At 35.1% G+C, this 24,671-nt stretch overlaps 1 protein-coding gene across 2 annotated transcripts in view; it reads left to right on the forward strand.

Moving 5' to 3' along the window:
* Positions 1–24,671, forward strand: part of COL4A2 (collagen type IV alpha 2 chain) — a 274,234-nt gene that overhangs the window by 226,416 nt on the left and 23,147 nt on the right. For both annotated transcript variants that reach the window (XM_051984185.1, XM_051984184.1), the window contains exons 29-37: positions 2,110–2,331; positions 7,366–7,527; positions 10,720–10,890; positions 11,910–12,053; positions 18,052–18,174; positions 18,574–18,755; positions 21,403–21,466; positions 21,555–21,629; positions 24,340–24,447. In XM_051984185.1, coding sequence (XP_051840145.1) covers positions 2,110–2,331; positions 7,366–7,527; positions 10,720–10,890; positions 11,910–12,053; positions 18,052–18,174; positions 18,574–18,755; positions 21,403–21,466; positions 21,555–21,629; positions 24,340–24,447 — 1,251 coding nt within the window. The remainder of the gene's footprint in view (positions 1–2,109; positions 2,332–7,365; positions 7,528–10,719; positions 10,891–11,909; positions 12,054–18,051; positions 18,175–18,573; positions 18,756–21,402; positions 21,467–21,554; positions 21,630–24,339; positions 24,448–24,671) is intronic.

A 24,671-nucleotide genomic window follows, 5' to 3' on the forward strand; every position in this document is an offset into this window, starting at 1 on the left:
TTATCATACCAAAGTGAAATGGGTTTGGAGCCATTAGTCTAAACTAATTTTAACAATGTAGATAGAAAAGCAAATCCAGATAAGACCATCAAAGGTTATATAGCTATGAACTTAAGTCCCCCATTTTCCCATCTTACTAGATGCTAATAGCCCTTACCATTCCCATAAAGCGTAGAGGAGATAAGATTTCTCTCATTATGCAAGAGAATCTCTTCATTAAAACTTTTAAAAATTGAAGGCAACTGTCTCCTAACTTGTTCTAATGATAAATTAAAATAGAACTTTCACTCATACCTATTGGTCTAGTAGTTAATTCATTTTCCACCTGCCAATTATGCTAGAGTAATATGACCCTGAAAAAATCCCCAAACATTGTGCAGAACATATCTTTTGTTATAAATGAACAGAAAAAGCTATGTGCACTGTGAATTTATCTCCTTGATATTTAATAATTTCCCATTCTATGTATTTTCACATTGCAAAAAATTTGATGTTATTTTGAGTTACAACAGAAGAGTTAGTAATGACCAAAAAAATTAAAAAGCTCAAAACCCTTTTCTCTTGCTAAATATCTTACTGTCAGCATTCAGATACTACATTCCATTTGAGGTCAATCAGCGTTCAGGGTATTAAGAAAAGAGTAATGTGATGGGGTAATTTGACCTACTGGTAGCAGTGAATTGCATAACTACTCAAGCATATGACATCCAACACCTCTTCATGTGAGTGCATCATAGATGACTTTTTTTTTATAGTAAATTGCACACAAGGGAACAGTGATTAATTCGTTATTGGGGGGAAAAAAAGTCTCCAAAAAAACTACTGTCTCACTGAGGATTTGTTACCAGGCAGAAATCTATAATCCAAGACATATTAGTTCTAAATTCTGTGATCATTCTTATCTACCTTTAATTTTATATTGAAAAGTTTAAAGCAAACACACTTTCACATAGAACAAGACAGGTTATACCAAGTTTCTACCTTTTCTGTTTATTTCTTTAAAACAGAAAGCATGCATAATGGCTTTATATTACAAAGATTCTGATAGTTTTTTTTAAAATCCCCTATAAATGTTAGGATTATGACCAGAAAAGGAAGGAACAAGAAAAGTCCCTGGGGACAGAATGAACCTATTTTATAAGAACTATGTTTCATTCAAGTGGCTACAGGAAGCCCAAAGATAGATCAAGGGGAAAAGTGCCCAGTTTAGACACGCTCTTTGGCGGTTTTTTGTCTAGACAGCAAAGAACAAATAAAATTATAATTTCCATGTAAAAAGATCTATAAATTGTTGTCTCAGTCTCTTTTTCCTTTGAAGTATATAACAAAATAATAGCAAGTTACTTTCTTCTTTTTAAAATATTTTTCTCCTTTTTTTTTTTTTTTTAAAGCAAGGCAATTGGGGGTTAAGTGACTTGCCCAGAGTCACACAGTTAATAAATGTTAAGTATTTGAAACTGGATTTGAACTTAGATGTTCCTGACTTCAGAGCTAGTGCTCTAACCACTGCACCACCTAGCTGCCCTATAATATGTTACTTTCAAAGCTGTATAGTTGTCTATTTTTTTCCTACTGAGTTTTCCTACACTGAGTTCTGCTTATTCACTGTATATCAGATCATAAAACTGGACTTCCCTGAAACTATCCCTTTCATCATTTCTTATGATATAATAAAATTCCATTGCTTTCATATAATTTGAGTGTCCATTTTCCAACTGATGGGCACCACTTGAGTTTCCAATTCTTTATATAACCTCAAAAGTTACTACAAATATTTGTGTACATGTGGGTTTTTTCTTCTTTCTTTGATTTCTTGGGGGGAAGATCCAGTAGTGGAATATTTGAGTCAAAGGGTGTGTGTGTGTGTGTGTGTGTGTGTGTGTGTGTGTGTGTGTATGTATATATAGAAAAAGAGAGAGAGAGAGAGAGAGAGAAGAGATTATTATCTTTGGGAGTTTAGTTTCAAATTGCTTTCTAGAATAGTTGAACCAATTCATAACTCTACCAAAAGATATCTTTTGCAAAGTTCTTCCATTTTAATCACATTGCTGATGTATTTTGTAGATTGCTTTATTCGTGACTAATACCTACAATGGTTATTTTTTTTAGGATTTGTTGGACCCAGAGGATCCAAAGGTGCAACAGGGCTCCCTGGGTTGGATGGAAGCCCAGGCTCTTCAGGATTACCAGGTTCTGTAGGACCAGCAGGACAAAAAGGATTACCTGGAGAAGTATTAGGTGCACAGACTGGTCTCCCAGGAGATCCTGGATTGCCTGGAATCCCAGGATTGAAAGGAGAACAAGGAAATAGGGGACCTCAAGGATTTAGAGGTAAATGTCCTTTTATGTAAGTCAGTGTTTGGAGAGTAATAGCAGTTACTCTTCTTTGATATAAGAGACATTAGTAGAACTTATTAATTGTAATGGATTTCTTGAACTTCCTTCTGTTGAGTATATGGAGATAGTATGGTGAGATTGTTGTTGTTTGTTCTTCATTCTGGAAGAGGACCATGACATCAGAAAGGTGCTGCCATGACATGGAAATGAATTGGATATAAGTGAGGGAGAACTGGGAAGTGCTTCAGCCTCACTTTCTCCTCCAGAACCATCTGGGTCAAGTAGCAAAACAGAAATCTGGACAATTAGAGATGGCCCTGATTGCAGTGGGAGAACTTGGTTTATTTAAACGAAGGTCTTTACATTTTGCAAAATTTAAAGAGACTTATATATTATTTACTATTGTAATTATTACTATTCTTCATAATATACTATTCAGATCAGAATATCTCTGAATTCAGCTTTTGAATTCAGTAGCATTGACTGGAGAACAGGGGTTTTGAGATAGAGTTGCCAAACATATGGCTTGCAGTCCATGTTGAAGCACAAAATGTTTCTGAATGTGACCAAAAACCAGTTAAAATATATCTGGAAAATATTAAACAAAATAAATGAAGATAAAACATCAACCAAATATAAATAAATAAATAAGTGAACTAAGGTCTTTAACGGATGTCATTTTGACTAAAGTGACTCACAATCAATAATTAAGGCTAGATAAGAAATGAGGCAAAGAATCTCCTCTTTTACCTAGTCAAAAAAAAAAAATGTAGATAGAAAGACAGATAAATAAATAGATAAATACACACAATCTGGAGGGGAAGATACTCAGGATTTCAGGTCAAAACAAAAACAATTGCTATTTAGATTCACTCTGAGCCAATCAGGGCCCAGTAACCAAGTTGGGTTTGATCTAGGATTTAATGTTGGTCAATCAATAAGAAAAAGTAAGAAAAGACTTTAGCTTAGCTCCTATCTTGATTGCTATATATGTGTATATATTTTATATACAACATATATTTTATTTACATAAAACTATATGTATATAAACTGTATGGTAAGCGTGTCATTTTATGGATATATATGTATGTATGTAGAGAGAGAGACAGAGACATAGAGAGAGCGAGAGAGAAAGAGAGACAGATGGTCTTAGTGAGATTAAGGTGCCCATCTTTATACATGGTTAGGAATATGTGTGTGTGTATGTATTTGTGTGGTGGGGGAGTGTAGGGGTTTAAGGGAGGGGTTAGGGTGAAGTGTCTGTGTGTATGTGTCTGCATGTATGCAAATATTTAATCATGAACAAATTTCTTAACATAACTGAAACCATTTTCTCATCAATAAAGTGGAGGTGGTGATACTATCTATAGGACCTACCTTAGAAGGTTATTTACTATAAAGATCAAATGAGATATTATATGTTAAGTGGTTTGTGAAATTTAAATTCCACCAACAGCTATAATCCCAATAGTAGATGAACGAATGCAACAATGCTGTTAATTCTACCATAATTATTTCCCCAATTCATTTTCAAAGTTCATCTGAAATATTTTTCATGATGTTAATGATAATATTGTTTGCATCTTCTAATTAGTTCAATCTGGTTAATTTTATTTTTTTTAAAGTGAAGGTGATATATCAGATTGCTTGCTGTCGAGGGGGGAGAGGCGGAGAAAATTTTGGAACACAAAGTTTTGCAAAAGTGAATGTTGAAAACTATCTTTGCATGTATTTTGAAAAATAAAATACTATTTAGGAGGCAAGTGAAGTGAAAGAGGGAAAATGAAAGAGGAACAAAGGAGCTTTCTTCTTCTAGTTATGCAATAACTGAAAGAGTTTTGAGCAGCTAGGCGATGCATGGATAGAATGCCAAGCCTGGGATCAAGGAAAATTGAGTTCAAATTGGCCTCAGACACTTACTATATAAGTGATTCTGGGCAAGTCACTAAACCCTGCTTGCCTCAGTTTCTTTGTCTATAAAATGAGCTAGAGAAGAAAATGGCAAACCACTGCATTATCCTTGGCAAGAAAGAGTCATACATACATGCAAGTGAAACTACTGAATAACAAAGAAGGAGTTTTGGGTTCAGAGCAAGATCACTATGGTTCAATCCTGATTCTGCAATTTACTATATGTGTGAGGTTAAGTAAATCCCTTCACTATCTGTGGACATTGGTTTCCTTAATCTATAAAATGAGGGAATCAAGCTCAATCCTACTATGAGATTGTCTAACAGAATGTGGCTTGAGTGATAGACAATGTGGTTTGGACCATTAATTCAGAAGTCTATACTGGGAGATGAGACAGGATATAAATCATTGAGATGCATTTCAGATGAATGGCTTTAAAAATCCATTATGTGTTCACTATATGTAATGTTATTAATATTGGTTTGACAAGTTAGCTTGCTTTAATTTTATTTGACATAGTCTGAACTTAAGGTGAATTTAAATATGCAAATATATATTAAATTGGCATTTAGAGTCAAAAGTCTTAGCACTTAATGAAGAATTGCAATAAAAAAAACTAAGCATTCATAGTCATATTGAATACCAAAGTCTTATCTATAACTCATTGAAATATAGAAAGGATCCACCATTACTGAATTCATATCAAAATTAGTATACAAATGACATCTTCTGTCTAGAGGGCATATAAGAAGTCAGGTGACTGTCCCAATCATAGACAGAGAGAGGGGAGTTTGCATTTATGATATGACTGGAAGTTAATCAATGATCCCCTTAGTTCCCCCATCACATCAAATGAGCTAGTTGAAGTGTCTGAAATGTCTCCTAGCAAAGTCAAAAGTTATCTGAAAGAACACAATTATTTGATTTTACCATTAACACTAAAATACAAAATAGCCTTTTTACCATTCACAAAGCAAAGATCTGAGGAAATGAGACCTAGTACAAGGAAGTTTTGATCAAGGAGATCAAGGATCACCAAATGTGGAGGATGGAATGATACCAAAATGTATCATAACTGTGGGGGTTCCCAAGGCATCGTCAGAATAGCATGAGAATATTTGATACCCAAAAGGCTAAAGTTGGAGAACCAAGAGGAAAACCTTAGAGAATATAGAAGCCTTAGCTTAAATCACTTTTTATTTCTTTTTCTTTTTAAAAAAAATTATAACTTTTAATTTTCAAAATATATGCAAAGATAGTTTTCAACATTCACCCTTGCAAAACCTTGCATTCCAAATTTTTCTCTCTCCCTTCTCCTCACACCTTCTTCCAGATAGCAAGTAATATTATATCACTTTTTAGCCTAAGATCAGCCTGACACTATTTTTAAGGGGTTTTGCTTTGTTCTGTTTTTGTTTTGGGAGGGATGATAGGATTTTTTGTGTTGTTGTTTTACTGAATTTATGCCTTCATGGGAGTAAGGGATTCTCCAGGTGTGGAGTTCTCACTATAGATTAGTACCTTCTCTCCAATAGGCTTAGAGAGTTCCAGGGATAGGAAAAGTTTAAGTGAGTATCTTCTCACTTGAGAGGGGCTTCTATGTGTCGGCCAAGACTTAAACCTAGTTCTTCCTGACTCTAAGGTAGAATCCACTTGGCCATGACACCTTAATGACTAGCCCTTAACTATAACCTAAATTTGATAGAGAAAGGAGCTATCAAGTTTAAATCCCTAGTTTTTGTCATCTTATCAGCCAATATATAAGAAATCTGTAGTTTTCTTTACAGTCAATTAGAAAGAGAACCAATTAAGGTATTTAGTAATAATGAAATTTTTGAAAGTCCAGTATTGTGAAAGATGTCATGGGATCTCTTATGAAAATTATAAATCCTCAAGAAAGCAGAACAAGGCAAATGTGTCAGTATTCCCATTATCTATCTTGAAATCCTCCTAGAAAATCCTGCTCTTAATAGTTGTGGGTTTTTTTTAAGATCTAAATATTTCCTATAGACTTTACATTGTCTTATTGTCTGTAGAATTATTTTAGTTGTTTGAGGATCTCTAACTCCAAGGGCCACTTTTTTGGCCAGTTTTTAAACCTTATGTAACCAGTGTACTTAATTTTTTTTTTAATCAAACTTCAAACACATCAAAGTTTAAGAGTATAACTGCATAGGATCATGAAGTTTTCTTAACACAACTAGTATCTGCAGGATAATTCCTGTTTTTGATGTGGTGGATTACATATTTGAGCATGGCTTAAAATATGAAACATATGAATATACATACATATTTATGGGCGATTAAGTGATATAGTAGATAGAATAATAGATTTAAAGTCAGGAAGATTCATCTTCCTGAGTTCAAATCTGACCTTAGACACTTACTAGCTGTGTGACCATGAACAAATGACTTTATCCTGTTTGCTTTCATTTCCTCATCTGTAAAATGAACTAGAGGAGCAAATGTCAAACTATTCTAGTATCTTTGCCAAGAAAACTCCAAATGGGATTGGGAAAAGATAGACACAACCAAAATTGTGCAACAATAATAAAAGTGTGTGTATATATATACATATATAGATAGATGTTTTACACACACACACACACACACACACACACACACACAAAATGTGTAGTCTTGGAATCAGCACTAATCATTCTATACTTAGGGTCAGATGGTTGTATCTTGATGTTATATTGTTAGCAAAAAAAAAAGCCAAGAGTATAGTGGGTGAAATCAGCTTTCAAGAGCATTTTGTTAAATTTTCAGTGTTAATATTTACACCTCAGAGATTAGCAACTGCTACAAATCAAGGTTTATTTTACTGTTTTCTTGATTGTATAACATAAAAAAAGTGATGGAGAGAATATCAACCATGCATACTTAAAAGTATACTGTGCATATATAGCCTTTATTTTTAACAAGCTAACTCTTAGAGATTTGCCAGCATACCCACAAAGTTTTGCTGGATAATTGAATAGCTTCTGCAAATGACCACCATGAGGCCATTCAGATTACTTCTAAAAAAAATGTTAAAAATTGAGCAGAAAAATTTGTTATTAATAATTTACAGTGGGATGTGTATATGTAAACCTATTTTCTGATTTTCTATAGGAAGCCCAGGTATGCCTGGAATGCCTGGGTTGAAAGGTCAGCCTGGATTCCCAGGTCCTTCAGGTCAACCTGGATTACCAGGGCCTCCAGGAACACATGGCTTTCCAGGACCTCAAGGCCAAGCAGGACTACCAGGTTTTCCAGGACCTTCGGGATTTCCAGGTGAGTAACAATCTGCTCCCTGGATATTTGTGGTTATCCAAGAAATCAATCATATCTGCCTTTAAGAGTTCTGCATTAGTATCCCAGAAGAAGCTGGAGATTTATGCAGCCTCTTACTTCGGATCTGAACTTGTCAGAATCTTGTTGGGACTCCTGTATTTGAGACTATCATTGTAATACTACTGGACTCTTCTGTACCCCATTCTCAAGACAGCTCACAGCTTGGCTCCTTATTCCTACTTGTTTTTTCTTCCCTCCTGACCTCTTTAGCAGTTATATATATACATTTTTTTTCTTTTCTTTATTTTTTTCTTGCTGAGATAATTGGGGTTAAGTGACTTGCCCAGGGTCATACAGCCAGGAAGTATTAAGTGTCTGAGATCAGATTTGAACTCAGATCTTCCTCACTTCAGGGCTGGCGCTCTATTTCACCATCTAGCTGCCCCTAGCAATTATACTTTTTCAACCTATCCCTCTTCAAGATACTTTCTACCACCAGTAATAATTCTTTTCTGGTGTTATTACCACTCCAAAGTCAAACATTCCACCTTCTTAGGAAGATAGTGTCTAGGGAATTTTTCTAGTGATGACTCTCTAGCAATCCTATACCAGATATTATGGAAAATGAAATCCTAGGGACTTTTTTTAATCTGGTTGTGCTCACTACATACTCTAAAGCAAGGGTTTCTAACATTTTTGTTGGACATCTAGAAAACCCTTTTCAGGTATTGTTTTTAAACAGAACATAAAATTTGTGGCTATTTTTCAGTTGTTTCAATCACATCCAACTCTTCGTGACTCCATGGATCTTTCTCCACACGATTTTATTGGCAAAGATACAATTTTCTGTTCCAATATCATAAAATACACAGAATTATAGAGAAAATACATATATTGAAATTAATTTGTTATTTTTTAAGTTTGAAGATACCAGATTAAGAAATCCTGTTCTAATGCTACCAGGTGACAAAGTCCCCTATAAATGTGTCTTCAAATTGGGAGACCCAGATTACAATAGAATCAATTTCCCCAAGAAGTCTTCTGGTCAAGTACAGTGGGGAAGGCACTAAACCAAAGAGTTGATCCTTTCTGATCCAAACTTCTTGGCTATTGATCAATTTTCAATGAAAGTTTTTATTTCTAATAAATGCTAGATTAAATTTAAAGCCCTTCACTATTGCAAAGTGAAATAAACAGAGCCAATAAAATAATGTGCACAGTGATTTCAACAATATAAATGGAAAGAACAGTCTGAAAAGGAATGTTGCAACATTATAAAGAACAATCTTGACCTCAGTGAAATGATAAGAGAAAATAGTTCTGCCCATTCATTTGTAGAGGTAGGAGGGAAACCCCTGGATCTGAAACACTGATTATCTTATCATTTAAAAAAATATATATTGTGACAATTTTGCTGATTTTCCTCTCTTATTCTTTTTTCTTTGTTTTGTTGTTATATTTAATGTATTTTAGGAGGGAGAAAGATACAATGGGAAATTTTGGCAATTGAAAAATAAGAAAATGTTCACAGAAATTTATCTGAAAAAATAAATCCTTTCACAATTTAGCCCCTGTCCACCTTTCCAATGCACACAGGAAAGAGAGCATGTGCACAGGAAATGTTGAATGGTAATAAAAGGTGACATTGAAACAAGGCAACTGAATGGCAAACAAATACTCCAAGAATTCAGGGAAGAAAGCTGTCTTCCTTTGATAGTCTCAAATACAGGAATCCCAACAAAATCCTGACAACTCCAAATCCAAAGTAAGAGGCTACATAAATCTCCAGCTTCTCCTGAGAACTATAGTAATTTAGAAAGCTTGTATTAATGAGAGAATTATTGACTTTGCAGTGAAAGTACCCAAGTTCAAATTTTGGCTCTGCAGCATCATAGCTGTATCTAACTTTTCTGAGCTTCCATTTCTTTTTTCTTGTAAAATGAAGGAATTAAAATAAAAGATCTCTAGGAGGTCCTTCCAACACAAAATCTGTGATGGCTTAAGCTAGAGTCGGAAAGGACAGTAGAATTAGTTAAGAGAAGAGAAAGAAAAGCAAAGGGGAACTGGGAAATTAAAGAAATTAGCAAGTATGCATAAGGAGTGTTCAATAGACTGACCAGAAAGTATGGGGTTGTATCCAACTTTAAAAGTTTGAACTTTATTCTGTAGGCAAAGTGGAACTTTTGAAGGTTTTTAGAAGGTAAAGAACATGATCAACATGTTTTAGAAAGATGATTCTGACATGAGAGGGCCAGAAGATTGCAGTAGAAAGGACTAGAGACAGGGAAAAACAGTTTGGAGATTCTCTTCAAGCATGAGAAAATAAGGTTTTGAAAAGAACTGAAGCAGAAGTCAGGGCAACCAGAGGGGATCTCCTCTGACCCCCATTCACCAATATAAGAGTTGATCAGAAAGAAGGAAAGACAGCCAGAAGGTGAGGTACCATCTACCAACATTTACCTTTATTTCTGTGCCTTCAACTACTGACTAGAAGGCAAATAGGCAGAAACCTCAGCAGTATCCCAGCCATAAATATCAATCCTTTGAGGAGCTACCATTATAACATCATTGAAGACTTTTTGGTCTTCAAGTTATGAAATATAGAAAGTAGAGTGAAAGAGCAGGAGAATTGAATTTTTACATGGAAGAAAAAATAGCATGAAAACATAAAAGGAAACCTCATTGACTTCATAATTTTGTCCCAGCACTGGTCCTGGCCACATTGCTCAAAATGGGTTCACATACCAACTTTGGCTTACAAACAGAGGTCTCCAAACCTCTGATAAGTGTAAAATCCTCTTAAAAATTTTTTAACTTGGAAAATTTCTATGCTAATTTTAGATTTCATCAATATGTCATAATTTCCTATGTAACTGCTAAGAAATACTCCTTTGGGAAAGCTCTCATTCCTGACTCTTTTGCTTTTCCCATTCATTTATCATATTCTTACTTATTATAATTTGTATATATATCCTTTTCTTTCTTTCCTGTAGCAACTGACAGTAAGTTCCCCAATACCAGGGTGGGTGTATGTGAGAGTATGTGGATATATGTGTGTATTTGTGTAAATCCTCATCTTTATAGCTCCATCTACTGAATTAGATTGAAAAATGTATAGCTAGTTCCATGAAGACCATTTTGCTCTCTGTGAATGTATTTTTGTAATTTTTTGAATCTGCCTTTTTTCTATAGGTCTACCTGGTGATAGAGGTGATCGAGGTGACATAGGAGTCCCTGGCCCTGTGGGGATGAAAGGTCTGGATGGTGATAGAGGTGATACTGGTTTTATAGGAGAGCAAGGCAGACGAGGAGAACCTGGATTTCAAGGGATACCTGGATTGCCTGGCATCCCAGGAACAAAAGGTACTTCCAAGGATATAGTTAGTATAACAACATTTATAGGAGTGATGATCTAGATAAACCAGGTCTTAGGGCTATTGAATCTTGGTACACTTACTATCAATACAAAGTTTTGTTCTCTCAGTTCAGCAGATCTGAGTTCCTATAGGAGCCATATGTTATTATTTAAAACCATTTAAAGGCTGATTTTTATCATCATGCCAGTTTTTAAAAATTGCAACCAGAGATACACTTGATCCAGGAATTGGGTGAAGTTACTTATGTACATTGGACAATCCTTTCCTATTTCTTTTCAGGAGAACTGAACTGAAGGAGACTTCAGTACTGACTGAAAAGTCTGAAAGTAATTAAGTAAATATAGAAATAAAATTTAGGAAAATGGACTCTTCTCTAAAGATATTTATATGCAAATGGATATTTAATCTGGATTCAGAACACACTGTTCCTTGAACAATTCAATATTGGCATGATGACAATTCTTTCTTTCCATTTCTCAGTTCTGTGAGTGGTATATAATGTTCCATTAATATCTAATTCTACATTATCTTCTGGCTGGCCTATGAGTTTATATTAATTTTGTTTAAAAATTATCCTTTCCTTTGTGGCTATTCTGGTTGAAACTAGACATGTACCTACTCACTACACATTCATAAATGAAGAACGCTACCCCCCCCAAAAAAAAAAAAAAAAAAAGAAAAGAGAGAGAGAGAGGAAAAGGAAGGAAGGAAAGAAGAAAGGAAGGAAGGAGGGAGGGAGGGAGAGAAAGAGGGAAGGACAGAGGAAGAGAGAAAACCCTAGGAAATCTTATTTCTGAGTAGAATTGTATTAGAGCAAAGACTAGAGTTCTTCCTAAATAAAGTCAATAGCTTGTGACCTAGAAATAAGGCATATGATTTGAAAGGTTATCTTCATTAATTGATCAAGTTGATGATTAGTATATTCTTTATGAGGACCTCTTAGAATTGTGTATGAAATGACCGTTTTGTATTGACTAAACCAGAACTTTGATTCTTTTCACCAAGGTTTCAAAGGATCTCCTGGTATGGAAGGTTTCAAAGGCATGTTGGGCATCAAAGGAAGATCAGGAACCATTGGATATAAAGGAGAGGTTGGTGATTTTGGAATTCCTGGTTTGAAAGGTCTAACTGGTGAACCAGGCTTGAAAGGTATGTCTATGTACCATCAAACCAATATTTTTTTCATAGTGGTATGGCATGATATTCATAATGAACCAGAATCACTATTTATTGTGCATAACACATGTAGAATAGAAGACATAGTCTCTTCCCTCAAGACACTTAAAAATTAAGAATGCAATATAAGTTGAAAAAAAGCACATAAAAGTGTAAATGATTTAAATGTAAAAATTATTATATTATATATGTTATTATATAAATAGTATATATTATATAAATTATATTATTATATATAATATAATATTATATTATATAAATATTATATGTGGTATAAATATATGTATTTGTATATATAGCATATTATATGTGGTATGTGTAGTGTGTATATATAGAGAGAAGCAGGGGGTGCAGAGAGAGAGAGAGAGAGAGAGAGACAAAGATATTGCTTGATTTCTCTAAGTGTTAACAGAAATTCCTAGGGTAGTTATAATAATCAAAAGGAACCAGATGAGGTCAATGTGGAAAATGAACTATAAGCAAAAATATGTAGGGACAAAGAAAACATGGTATGACTAAAAGAATATAGAATGTATTCCTAGTAGGAGTATTTGATATGAGTAGAGAAGGGGTGTAACTATATTAAAATGAATCTAATTCAACAATTAAATTCAAGGAACAATTATTAATCCACACATTGATACTTAAGGAATTATTGGGAAGATTGAGTCCTCAGATGCTCAGGACCTTGTTTGTACATTTCATCATTAATAAGCAGTATATTAATTATTTCATTCAGCCTATGTTGTTAAGAATATGCCACAGTATCTGTATCCCAAAGAAATAATAAAAGTGGAGAAAGAACCCAATGTGCAAAAAATTTTGTAGCAGCTCTTTTTGTGGTAGCAAAGAATTGAAAAATGAGTAGATGCCTATCAATTGGGAAATAGCTGAATAAATTGTGGTATATAAAGGTAATGGAATGTTATTATTCTATAAAAAATGATGAAGTGATTATAGAAAGGCCTAGAAAGATTTACATGAACTGATGCTGAGCGAAACAAGCAGAACCAGGAATACATTGTATACAATAACAGCAAGAATGTGCAATGATCAGCTGTGAAAGACTTGGTTCTTCTCAGTGGTTCAGCGATCCAAAGCAATCCCAATAGACTTTGGATAGAAAATGCCATCTACATCCAGAAAAAGAACTAAGGAGACTAAATGTAAATCAGTACATGCTATGTTCACTTCTTTTTTCTGTTTTGTTTTTTAATCTCTCCCATGGTTTTTCCCTTTTGCTCTGATTTTTCTCTCCCAACATGATTCATAAAACGATATGTATTAAAAATAAATACTTACTAGAAAGTAAAAAAAAAAAAAAAAAAAAAAAAAAAAAAAGAATATACCACAGTAACAACTACAAACTTAATAGCTTTCCAAATTTTTAAAATGAAATTCCTAAATCTATGACAAAAATATTACTTCCAATCTAGGCCATTTTTAAGAGTGAAAAAGCTGAAAAGGATCCTAGAAGACATCTCTGTGCTATCTCATTTTACAAATAATGAAACTGAGTCTCTGAGACATTAAATGACTTGGTTATGATCACTCAGATGGCAGAACCAGAATTTGAATCAAACTTTTAAGGAAGTTTTAGGTCTTAAAATAAAATGTATAGTTTTCTTTTTTATTATAACATTAAATATCAAAAAATTGAGCTTTTCAAAGATTATATGTGAAGTTGTAAACTCCAATTATGTAGTTTATTTTTTGTGTATGTTTAATTGCAAAAAATTTTAAAAAGCTACCCTATTTGTCTCTCACTCTTTTTTTCTATGTATTTTTAAATGTTTTGTTGACTCTTTTTTTTTTTTTGCATCACAATCACTTTGTGCTCACTCTCCTTCCACAATTCTTCTACAAATAGAAACCCTCCTTATAATAAATGTAGTCAAACAAAATAGATTCACACATTGGCTATGTCTGAAAATGTACATCTCATTCTTTCTCTCTGGTTCCATGACTTCTCTTATAAGAAGGGAGAATTGTGCTTCACTAGTTTTCTGGGTTCATGATTGGTCATTTCATTGATAAGAGTTCTTAATTCTTTCCAAATTGTTTTCCTTTATATCATTATATTCATAATACAAATCATTCTCCTAATTCTGCTCACTTTCCATGAAAAATGTATATTTGCAAATAATTGTTGTGTTAACCTGCTATGTTTCAAGCAACTGTCTTGAATATAGTTTTAAAACTGAATTACATAAAATAGTTTAAACTAAATTTACCAGTTTGCAGCGTTTGGGCTTCTAATCTCCTCTTAACTGCTTCGAGCTGGCAAGGGTCGTAGAGATTTGGGGGTTCATGCCAGGAGGTGAGGCATGCATGAGGTGTGGGGTTTGGGGATGACAGGTGTGCATCTAAGGGGTGTGTGTCCCGATCAGTCATTCCCAGTCAGTTGTCCCATGTTCTCCAGGGTGAAGGGCGGTTGAGAGTCCAAAGGTTTAAGCCCAGATCTCGGGAGCAGGTTAAAACCGGGGTGTCATCCACGGTGGAGATGGAGACAGCAGGAGATGCATCAGATCCCTTCTGTGGGCTGCCTGTAAAAATGCTAATGGCCCATCTAACAAGGAGAAGTAGGAGAAATGCTGGGAGCAAAAGATTATTTGTCTATAGTAAAAAGTATTAAGTAGCCTCGAATTTAGCCCTTTCACTCTTAATTTCCAGGAAAGCTAATTTCTCCTGGTGTTGGTCCAGGGTGTAGACTAAGAAGTCAGGGGAAACTGGAGGCCTATAAATCTAATCAAGATAAGAATGCAATTTAAGCTCTTAGAAGTCTTTTAACTGTGCTGCCTTTCTTTAAAAAGAGTTGGTTCCTCAATAAGCAAAGATCCTAAGCCTTCAATGATGCGGGGAAAGCTTGCTTTCTAGATTCCCACCCTCTCCTAGTTAATAATGTAAATTGCCCTTTAACTCACAAATCCTGGTCCCTTTGAATTTCAATAGAAGATCTGACCTGTTCCCAGCCCCACCCGGATATGAGCCAACTTTGGGGCTACACCCGAAAGCCCCTCGAGCTAAGTCTCCTATTATAAAAAGGCCACGCTGGGAACCCCTCTTTGCAGAGATTCCAAACATGGCTACCATGTGAGGACCCTCTGTCCACTGGACCCTCTGTCCAGTGCCCTCCTTATCTCTCCCTTCCCTATACTTTACCTTTGCTTCCAAATGTTGAGGTCTAGCTTTGGGGTACCTAAATGAAATTAGGGTTAAGGTCTAGTGGCAGGTTTGGGGTACAGATTCGACGCAAGGGGGTCTAGTAGCGGCGCGAGTTCCCAATAAAAGCATTTATTGGCCCAGAGAGCTAGATTGATAAAAGAGGTTTATTATTAGATAAGCAAAGGTAAAGTATAGGGAAGGGAGAGATAAGGAGGGCACTGGACAGAGGGTCCAGTGGACAGAGGGTCCTCACATGGTAGCCATGTTTGGAATCTCTGCAAAGAGGGGTTCCCAGCGTGGCCTTTTTATAATAGGAGACTTAGCTCGAGGGGCTTTCGGGTGTAGCCCCAAAGTTGGCTCATATCCGGGTGGGGCTGGGAACAGGTCAGATCTTCTATTGAAATTCAAAGGGACCAGGATTTGTGAGTTAAAGGGCAATTTACATTATTAACTAGGAGAGGGTGGGAATCTAGAAAGCAAGCTTTCCCCGCATCAGTATCAGTCAAGCAAATTTGAAAGCACAAACTATTGAGACCTTATTAAATAAGTCATTGGTGACTTTACCCACAGCTTCCTTCTTTCAAAATATCTCTCAATTGACTCAATTCTTAGAAGTTCTTCCCATACTTTAAAAAAACAAAACAAAACAAAACAAAATCACCTGCTTTTTCTTTTCTACCGATTCAAGTCATTCATCCAACAATAGTTAAAATCTCAGTGGCTCATATACATTAAATGGATATAAAGACATTTCCCTACCAAACCTAATTGTTGGAGGAAGAAAATAGCATAAATAAACACACAGACACACACATACAATCAAGGGGCACAGTGGCTAATCAATGAAGAAGGCTTCCTTAACTGTTGTTATATAGGTACACTGTTGAATTACAAAGTCTTCTCCTAGCAAGTTTGGACCTTGTTAACTTTAAAAAATTTTTCAGTAGTATTTAGTTGTTCACTAAGAATACTTATAAATATTTAATAGTGGTCATAAGAGGCTGGCCAGGAGTAGGGAGAATTTGGAACATTTCCTTGTCTCACAATGTAGCCATGTCTTCTCCCTCTGGGCCTCCTTTTATTTTTGTAAATTAATTTAGAACCAACTTCTATGATTATGCTTTTTGTTTCCTATACCCACCAGCCTTCTTCTCTTACCTGCTCCTTTTTTTCAGTCCTAATCATTTAAGTCAAACACTATATAGTTCTCTGCCACATGGATCAGTCCTTTTACTTTATGTCATTTTCCAAGTTAAGGCCTTCCAGTGGCAAGCACAGTAACCCTAAACATGAAAATTAAGCTGCTCACTTTTGATTTCATAGTTCCCCTTAAGTTTATACTAACTTAGATTACCTTGGTCCTTGGTACATCTACTGTTCAGTTCCTTTAATTGAGCTGATTAAATTAATTCTCAGCAGGTTTTCTCAATTCCTGCATTTTCCAATACTGAGGCTTCCTGGGAGACTTTCCATGCTTGGCAAAGCATCTTTCCATGATAGGAACGAATGGAATGAAACATCATTGTATCATAAGAAATGATGAAAAGCATGATTTCAGAAAAACCTAGAAAGACATGTGTAAAAAGAAATTTTAGACATTTTAACACATGTCTAAACTGATGGAGAGTGTAACAAAAAGAACAGTTTACACAAAAACAAATAATGCTGTTTAAAACAGTGTTAAAAAACTTAAAATTTTTATCAATATAATGATCAAACGTGATTCCAATAGATTGATGATGAAGTATACTCTCCACCTGTTACACAAAGATATTGTTTAGATGACAAAATAAAGATATTTTCTGAATGTGGTCAATTGGAAATTTGTTTTGTTTCATTATGCATATTTGTTACAAGAATTCTGGTTTTTTTCCCCTATTACCAATGCAGGAATGGAGGAAAGAAAAATCCATTTTTGTTCATTTGGAAAAAAAATTTAATTTATAAAAAAGTCCATTTATCTTGCCAGATATATAGATATAGATTTTAGAGGCACCATATAGCATCTAGGCCAGGTCAATATAGTGGAATTCAGTCCCAGATATCACTTTGAAACTTTCCTAGAATGTAATAAAGAATATTAAATTCAAGAGCAGAGACTGTTTTTTTGTTGTTGCTCTTATCTTTGCATCTTTGCCTTGCAGAAATGTAGGTGCATTCTAATTGAATATAGGAGTATATTAGATCTAGTTCCTACTGGCTATTGAGAGTCTATTGTTAAATTTTCAGTACAAAGAATTACACCTTCGAAATAGACAAATTCTATAAATCAGGGCTTAATTTATTGTTTTGTTCATTATCTAGACTTCAGAAAGTAATGTAGAAAATATGAATATGCAAATTTAACTCAAAAGTACACTGTATCATGAATGTATTTTTTTCAGAGACCTGATTGTTAAACATTTATTTGTATACCCTTAGATAAAAGTTATCATTGCCCTCTTCTTACATGCTATAAGGTACATGGTACATGACAAGCATTCTCAGCTATAAGTAGGTAAAACTCATTGTATATGTACAGAACATTTCTGCCTACAGTAGTCAACTTTTATATGAAAAGTCAGTTTAGCTTATAGGAGTAACAGAGTTTTAGGGTTAGATGGTATATTATAGTTTATCTTATAGCTATTAAGCTTTGTTGAGAGGATAGGTAACATACTACTCTAGTAGCTCATTGCCTCCTAAGACAATGCTGTTGAAGATAAGGAGAAAAAGGTTTTGGAACGTATATTCAGTGTTGTTCCTTTCTCATGGTTCAGAGGCAACCAAAAAAAAAAAAAAATGACTGTGTTCTGTTCATATTAAGGTAGCCGTGGAGAACCAGGACCTCCAGGAGCACCTCCAAAAGTTCTGCCAGGAATGAAAGACTTCAAAGGAGAAAAAGGAGATGAAGGACCTGTTGGAGGGAAGGGATATTGGGGCATAAAAGGTAAGGTGTTGTCGGCATCTTCTGTGCTTTTAAGACTAAGGAAGAAATTTATTTCCTCTTCTACCTTTTCTTTGTCCCTTGAACATCAAATATCAAAATGCAAAGAATTTTGTTTTGTTTTGTTTTTGCCATAGAAAAGGCAATGCTCAATCTCCATTAGAAAAATCTCTCGTTTCTTTACTATTTTTCAGTTATCTGTTGGTTTTTTTTTTCCTGATATCCTTAAATTCTCAGATCCTAGGAACTGGTTACCCGTAGCATGATTATACTGTTAGGCAGGCTATTTTCCATTTCATGATTGTCATTCTCCAACAAAAGAACTGTGCTATCAAGTTGAAAGCTTTATGAGATCACTACTTTTATTTGTCACCAGAATTTTATATAGAGGTCTTCTTGCAGGTGGACAAGGAATGCCAGGCATTCCTGGACAGGCAGGAATTCCTGGGTTACCTGGAAGACCTGGTCACATCAAAGGGGCCAAAGGTGAAATCGGTGTTCCTGGAGTGCCTGGTTTGCAAGGATTCCCTGGTGTAATTGGTTCTCCTGGTATCAGAGGTTTTCCTGGATTTGTAGGTGTTAGGGTAAGTTGGTATCCTTTGTATTTCCTGTTGCTTTATGGTTTGGGAATTTTGCTTGTTTATTTGTATGTGGAATTTTTAATTTTTAATTTTTCAAAACTGGGTCTTCCTATCCTCATTCAACAAGACAGAAATACAGAGTTAACTCATGAGCCTACAGTACTGTTGAATCATCAAAGCATTGATCTACTCTATTTTTATCTTGGACTAGTTGACCCTCTTCCATAGCAAATCGAATAGACTTTAAATCTAATAGATTTTATACAGACATTTGATCACCTTAGCCATGCTACAGCTTAAAACTCCCTATCTCAAGTGATCTATCAGCTTTATCCTCTCCAGGAGAGATTTTATAGACTTAAATCATCATACTTGATCCTGTACTTTTAAAAAAATTATAGTAATATTCTTTAATATTTTTATTTCCTTATTAACCCTATTTATTTTTACTCTTATTGATATTTTTAAATTTTGCATCTCTTTCATTTCAGCATTCCTTTGCCCTCTAGTAAACTATAACAAAGTTGTTTTTTGGCGAGGGTGTTAAAGGAAGTGGGGGAAACCAGTTCAGTCAAACCAAGCATCTTCAGTGAATCTAACAGTATCTGCAGTATTTCACACCCACAATCTTCCACTTGTACAAAGAAGGGGGAGACAAATTTTCTCAGCTGATCCAGACTTAGCTTTGAACTTGTTCTCGATAACAAGATCCCATTTCTTGTGGATAAAGTCTTTTGGTCAAGCCCTGACCTCTTCTGAGTTCATTAAGATAGAAATAGCAAAAAATGAGAAGTGTAAGATCAAAAGCAGTTGTCTTCAATAAACTCATTAAGAAGAATCAGAAAATGGTTTACTTATGCCAGCATCTGAAAATGATTTAAATGTCAGCATGTCTGCATCACAGCCAGGTCCCATTCATGTGGTTTTATTGGCCAAAGCACTTCAGAATAAGATTGTCTGTGTGTAAACAGGGATCTGATGACTTTATTAGGCCATGGGAGAATATAACAGTTTTATAATCGTTAAGGACTCCAAGGATTTCTTGAAATCAAAACTGCAATGGGCCCCATACTACCTCATTACTTAAAAATCATCTGGAACAAGATGATCCACTTTTGTTTAAAGGTCCTTTCACCTCACAGTCTTGAGCAGTGGGCTTGCCTGTTTCTATCAAACAACAACAAAACCTAGCACATTTGAGAAGGAATGACTCGTGTCAGCTAGCCCTCAGGAGTGAGGCCCTATCTTTCCCATCCATTCAACCCTCTTTGTTGTATATCCAGTCCTCAGAATCCCCTGAGTTTTTTTTTCCTTTTCTCTCATTTTTCTAAGGTCTCAAATATAACCATCAGTCCCTGAGTGAAAGGAGGGGATGGGAGGGTGGGGAGAGAAATGCTTCCACAACAATCTTGTCACTACCAGTCTGGTTCAGGCACTGAGAGAAAATTAGTTGTAGTGGAAGAAGAGAGACAGTAAAGACAAATATCAAGGCAGAAAGGAAGGGAAAAGAATAAGCCTTTATTAGTTGCCTGTGACTGATCGGCACAGGACCTGGAGTCAGGAAGACTCATCATCTTCATGAGTTCAAATGTGGTCTCAGACACTTACTGTCTATATGACTCTGGGCAACTCAGTTAACCCTCTTTGTTTCAGTTTTCCATGAGAATGGAAATGGCAGTGGTTTCTTTGCCAGGAAAGCCCCAATTGGTATCACAAAGAGTCAAACACAGTCAGGCACTAAGTACAAATATTATCTCTTTTGATTATCACAACCTTGGGAGAGAGGTGCTTCTTAGAATCCCAATTTTTCAGTTGAGGAGACTGAGGCAGGAGAGTGACTTTCCCAGGGTCCTTTTCCACAGCTAGGAAGTATCTGAGCTTGGATTGAAACTTGGATCTTCCTGACTCCAGACCCAGAATTCTCTCTACTGAGCCACCTATCTGCCTCTAGGCTACATGGGAAAGAAAAGAGAAAAATAAATCATGAGTTTCTTCATGCCATTGTAAAAGTGGTTTTCTTTTCTTCTTTTTATACCTTTCACAAAAATAGAGAAGATTAGTGATTTGAGAACACAAGGTAAGCCTTCCTAATAAGGACTAATAGATTATCTAAGCTAGACATCTTGTCTAAGCTAGACATCAAGGAAGTAGTGTCATTGGAAAAGTATTTACCACCTGAAACCAGACAAGTAGTACTGCCATTTTCCATACTTGAAAGAAGCCAAATTAGATATGGAGAACTGAAACTCACTGACCATATTTAGCTCATGTAGAATCAAAAAGTTCACATCTTAGTTGGCTTAACTATTCATATTTACCTCATTACTGGCATTAGACATTTTGCTGGCAAAATCTATCTTCAAAGGTTAAAGTATTTTGCCATAAAATTGTATAGAATTACTTTCATGGTGATAAAAAAAAATTTTAATCTAGTTCGTGTTTATCTTCTCAAATATTAAGAGATCATCATGACTTCCCCAAGTTGAGTTGAAACTTTTCATAAGCTTTCTGCCAAATGATCTTTTCTGTGATTACAAGAAATTGGATTTTGATGATATACTGAGCATCTTGAATTTATACATAAATCAAAGTGATATTGTCATTCAATTAACTGTATTTTAAGAAAGCTCTTTATGTATGATTTGCCTAGGGTGACAAAGGTATGCCTGGACGAGAAGGTCTTTATGGTGAGACTGGAAGTATAGGAGATTCTGGTGAGTATCCTTCTGAATAAATATTGGAAAAGTTTATGTAAATTTAAACTAACCCAGCCTTTTATGTAAACATTTGTGTCTATTATAGGTGATGAAGGAGACACTATAAATTTACCGGGAAGGCCAGGGTTAAAGGGAGAAGTGGGCACATCTGGACTTGCAGGTATGTATTTTATTTTACATCTGAACAACATCAAAAGCTTATGTTCTTTTTTCAATAATATTTTATTTTTCCAAATACATGCAAAGACAGTTTTCAACATTCACTTTTGCAAAATTTTGCGTTCCAATTTTTTCTCCCTCCTTCCTCCACCTCTCTCCTCCCCAAGACAGCAAGAAGTTCAATAAAGATTAAATGTATATAATTCTTCTAAATATATTTCCATAGTCATCATGTTGTGAAAGAAAAATCATATCAAAAGGATAAAAACACAAGAGAAAAAAACAAGCAAACAAACAATAACAACAAAAGTGAAAATACTATGGTTTAATCCACATTCGATCTCCATAGTTCTCTAGGTGCAGATGGTACTTCCCATCCCAAATCTATGGAAATTAAATCTGAACATCATCAAAAATGTATGTTCATTCACTCCTTTTACACAATAAACATTTGTGAAACACCTGCTGTATGCAGTGCAATGTACTAAGTTCTGGGGAAGAGTTGAGAAATTTAAGATAGAAAGGTCAGCTCTCAATAGTCTACAAGCTTATCATTTACTAACCAGCAAATAAGATGTACATAGATATATATTGTCCTGTTTAATAAGAACTGAAGAAATATATATGGTGAGAGCAGAAAAAAGGGCATTATTTCTAGCTACAGGAATCAGAGATGACTTTAGGAAGGAAGAAGCACTTGATCTGGACCTTTTAAAATGGATAGATAAATGTGGCAACGGCTAGTAAATAAATTCTTATCCTGAGTAGAGACTGAAGTGAATTTGTTTTTAATCCAATGATTCACTAGAAATAAGAGAGACAGTGAAGAATTGAACATGGAGAATGAGGGAGTGTCCTTAGCAATAACTTGGGCTACATGATATTTACAAGGAGAAAAATAAAACAATTTTCAATAATGGATTAAAAATGAAAAATATTGTTTGTAGCAGATTCTAATACTATAAAAATCAATAGGAAACGAACAAGCTTTTCCAAGTGATTTTTTCAAAGTGCTAATATTAATAGTATTTTTTATGAATACTGAAGGTGTCTCTCTTGAGCTTAAGGAAGTTCTTTTTGAAAATAAAAAGCTTTAAAATAATGAATGAATATTCACCAGAAAAAAATGCATTATAAGGCATGTAGAAGAGGATTAGAAGAGGATCTTACCAAGGTACAAATGAACCAGAATACTCAACAAATGTGGGGAGAGGAATGTAATGGGCTGAGGCTTGAGTTGATGCACTGAGGTCCCAAGCACATGAGGCTAAATAGTAATTGGATCATACTCTATTGTTAGCTGATTTCCTGTCGCAGCTGCCCATATTGCTATCGCAATCTTTCTTGCTTATATTTGCTATCGCAATCTTTATTCATCTCTTCACTTGAATAAAGGCTGAAGATTTTTTCCCTTATCCTGAGTTCCTGACTCCGGCTGATTTAAAATACGCGATCATTACAGAGGAAGAAAACACAAACTCTAAAAATAAGTTACAGGAAGGAGTATGTAGCTGGACATTGATATTTGTTTTTTTACCTGTAATTTTAGGAGAGGTGGAGTTATAGAAATGATCTGGAACTGGAGGGATTCCATTTATGTGTTGTTGCTGTTGAGTTCTGTCCAATTCTTTGTGACCCCTTTGGGGTTTTCTTGGCAAAGACTTTGGAGTGATTTGCCATTTCCTTCTCCAGATCATTTTATAGATGAGAAAATTAAGGCAAATAGGGTTAAGTGACTTGCCCAGAGTCACACAGGTGTAAGTAAGTGTCTCAGGCCAAATTTGAACTCAGGAATATGAATCTACCTTTCATAAGACCCAGTACTCCATCCATTTCACCATCAAGCTACCTAGGTACTTCCAAGTAAGGAAACTTGCTTCATGGATGCAGACTAAGAGTCAACAAGCATTTGTTCAGCTAAGTGCTGCAGATTAAAAAAAAAAAGATAAAAATAATCTCTGCCCTCAAGAATCTTACATTCTAACAGAGGAAACAACCTACAAAAAATTATGTACATTCAAAATATCTACACTGTAAATGGAAGGTTATTTCCTAAGAAAGCTACAATAGGGATGGAGAAAATGGGTCATGAAAGGGAAGAAAGGCCTCTTGCAGAAAGTGAGATTTGAACTGAATCTTAAAAGAAGCCAGGTAAGTAAAGAGGCAAGACATTTCAGCTAAGGGGGAATAATCATGCATTTTTAATTTTTGGTTTTAGAGAATGGCTTAAGGACACTGAGAGATTGTGACTAGCCCACCTTCTCTCAATTCATATTTGTCAGAGGCAAATTCTGAACCTAGGATTCTTTGGCCCAGGATCATTGCAGCATACTGCATCTCTCAAACAAATACATCCTTCATATATTTTTGGATAGGAACAATGTGAGAATTTCTTTTGCTTGACTATGCATATTTGTCAAGACATCTTTGTTTTACTTTTTTTTTCTTTTAAATTACTAGGTGAGGTAGGAAGGAGAGAAAGTAAATAATTGTTCACTTAAAAATAAATCAATTAAGAGATTTTTAAGTCCTCAAAAGATGCAGAAAGCCATTGTTCTACTTTTAAACTAGTCATTCACCAAAAAATAAAAAAATTTAAAACATGTGTCAGAAAATCAAAGTCTGCCTGTCTTCTATAAAGCTCCCCTTTCCTACTGACCTTAGGTCACAAGAACTACAAAGATTTATTTAAAGAGAATCTCTTATTGCAGGTGAAAAGGGATTCACTGGAGAAAAAGGCACACTAGGAGATCATGGTTTCACAGGACTGATGGGCATAAAAGGATCTCAAGGCCTTCCTGGACTGAAAGGACAGACAGGTAACCCCCCTGTTGCTTAGTGGGAAATATTCACCTGTCTCTGAACAAGTGGTCATTACATATCTAAAGTGACTATGATTCCATAACAATATATGAAAACTTGAACCTACAAAATATACTGATTTACAGCTTCCCCCCCCCCAAGAAGTGATCAAATCCCTTCTTCCTGTATGCTATTAATGTTGTCAACAGGGAGCCTAAAAGAAATATGACTCTTAAAAAGA

Source organism: Antechinus flavipes, chromosome 3 (assembly GCF_016432865.1).
Source record: "Antechinus flavipes isolate AdamAnt ecotype Samford, QLD, Australia chromosome 3, AdamAnt_v2, whole genome shotgun sequence".
Lineage (NCBI taxonomy): Eukaryota > Metazoa > Chordata > Mammalia > Dasyuromorphia > Dasyuridae > Antechinus > Antechinus flavipes.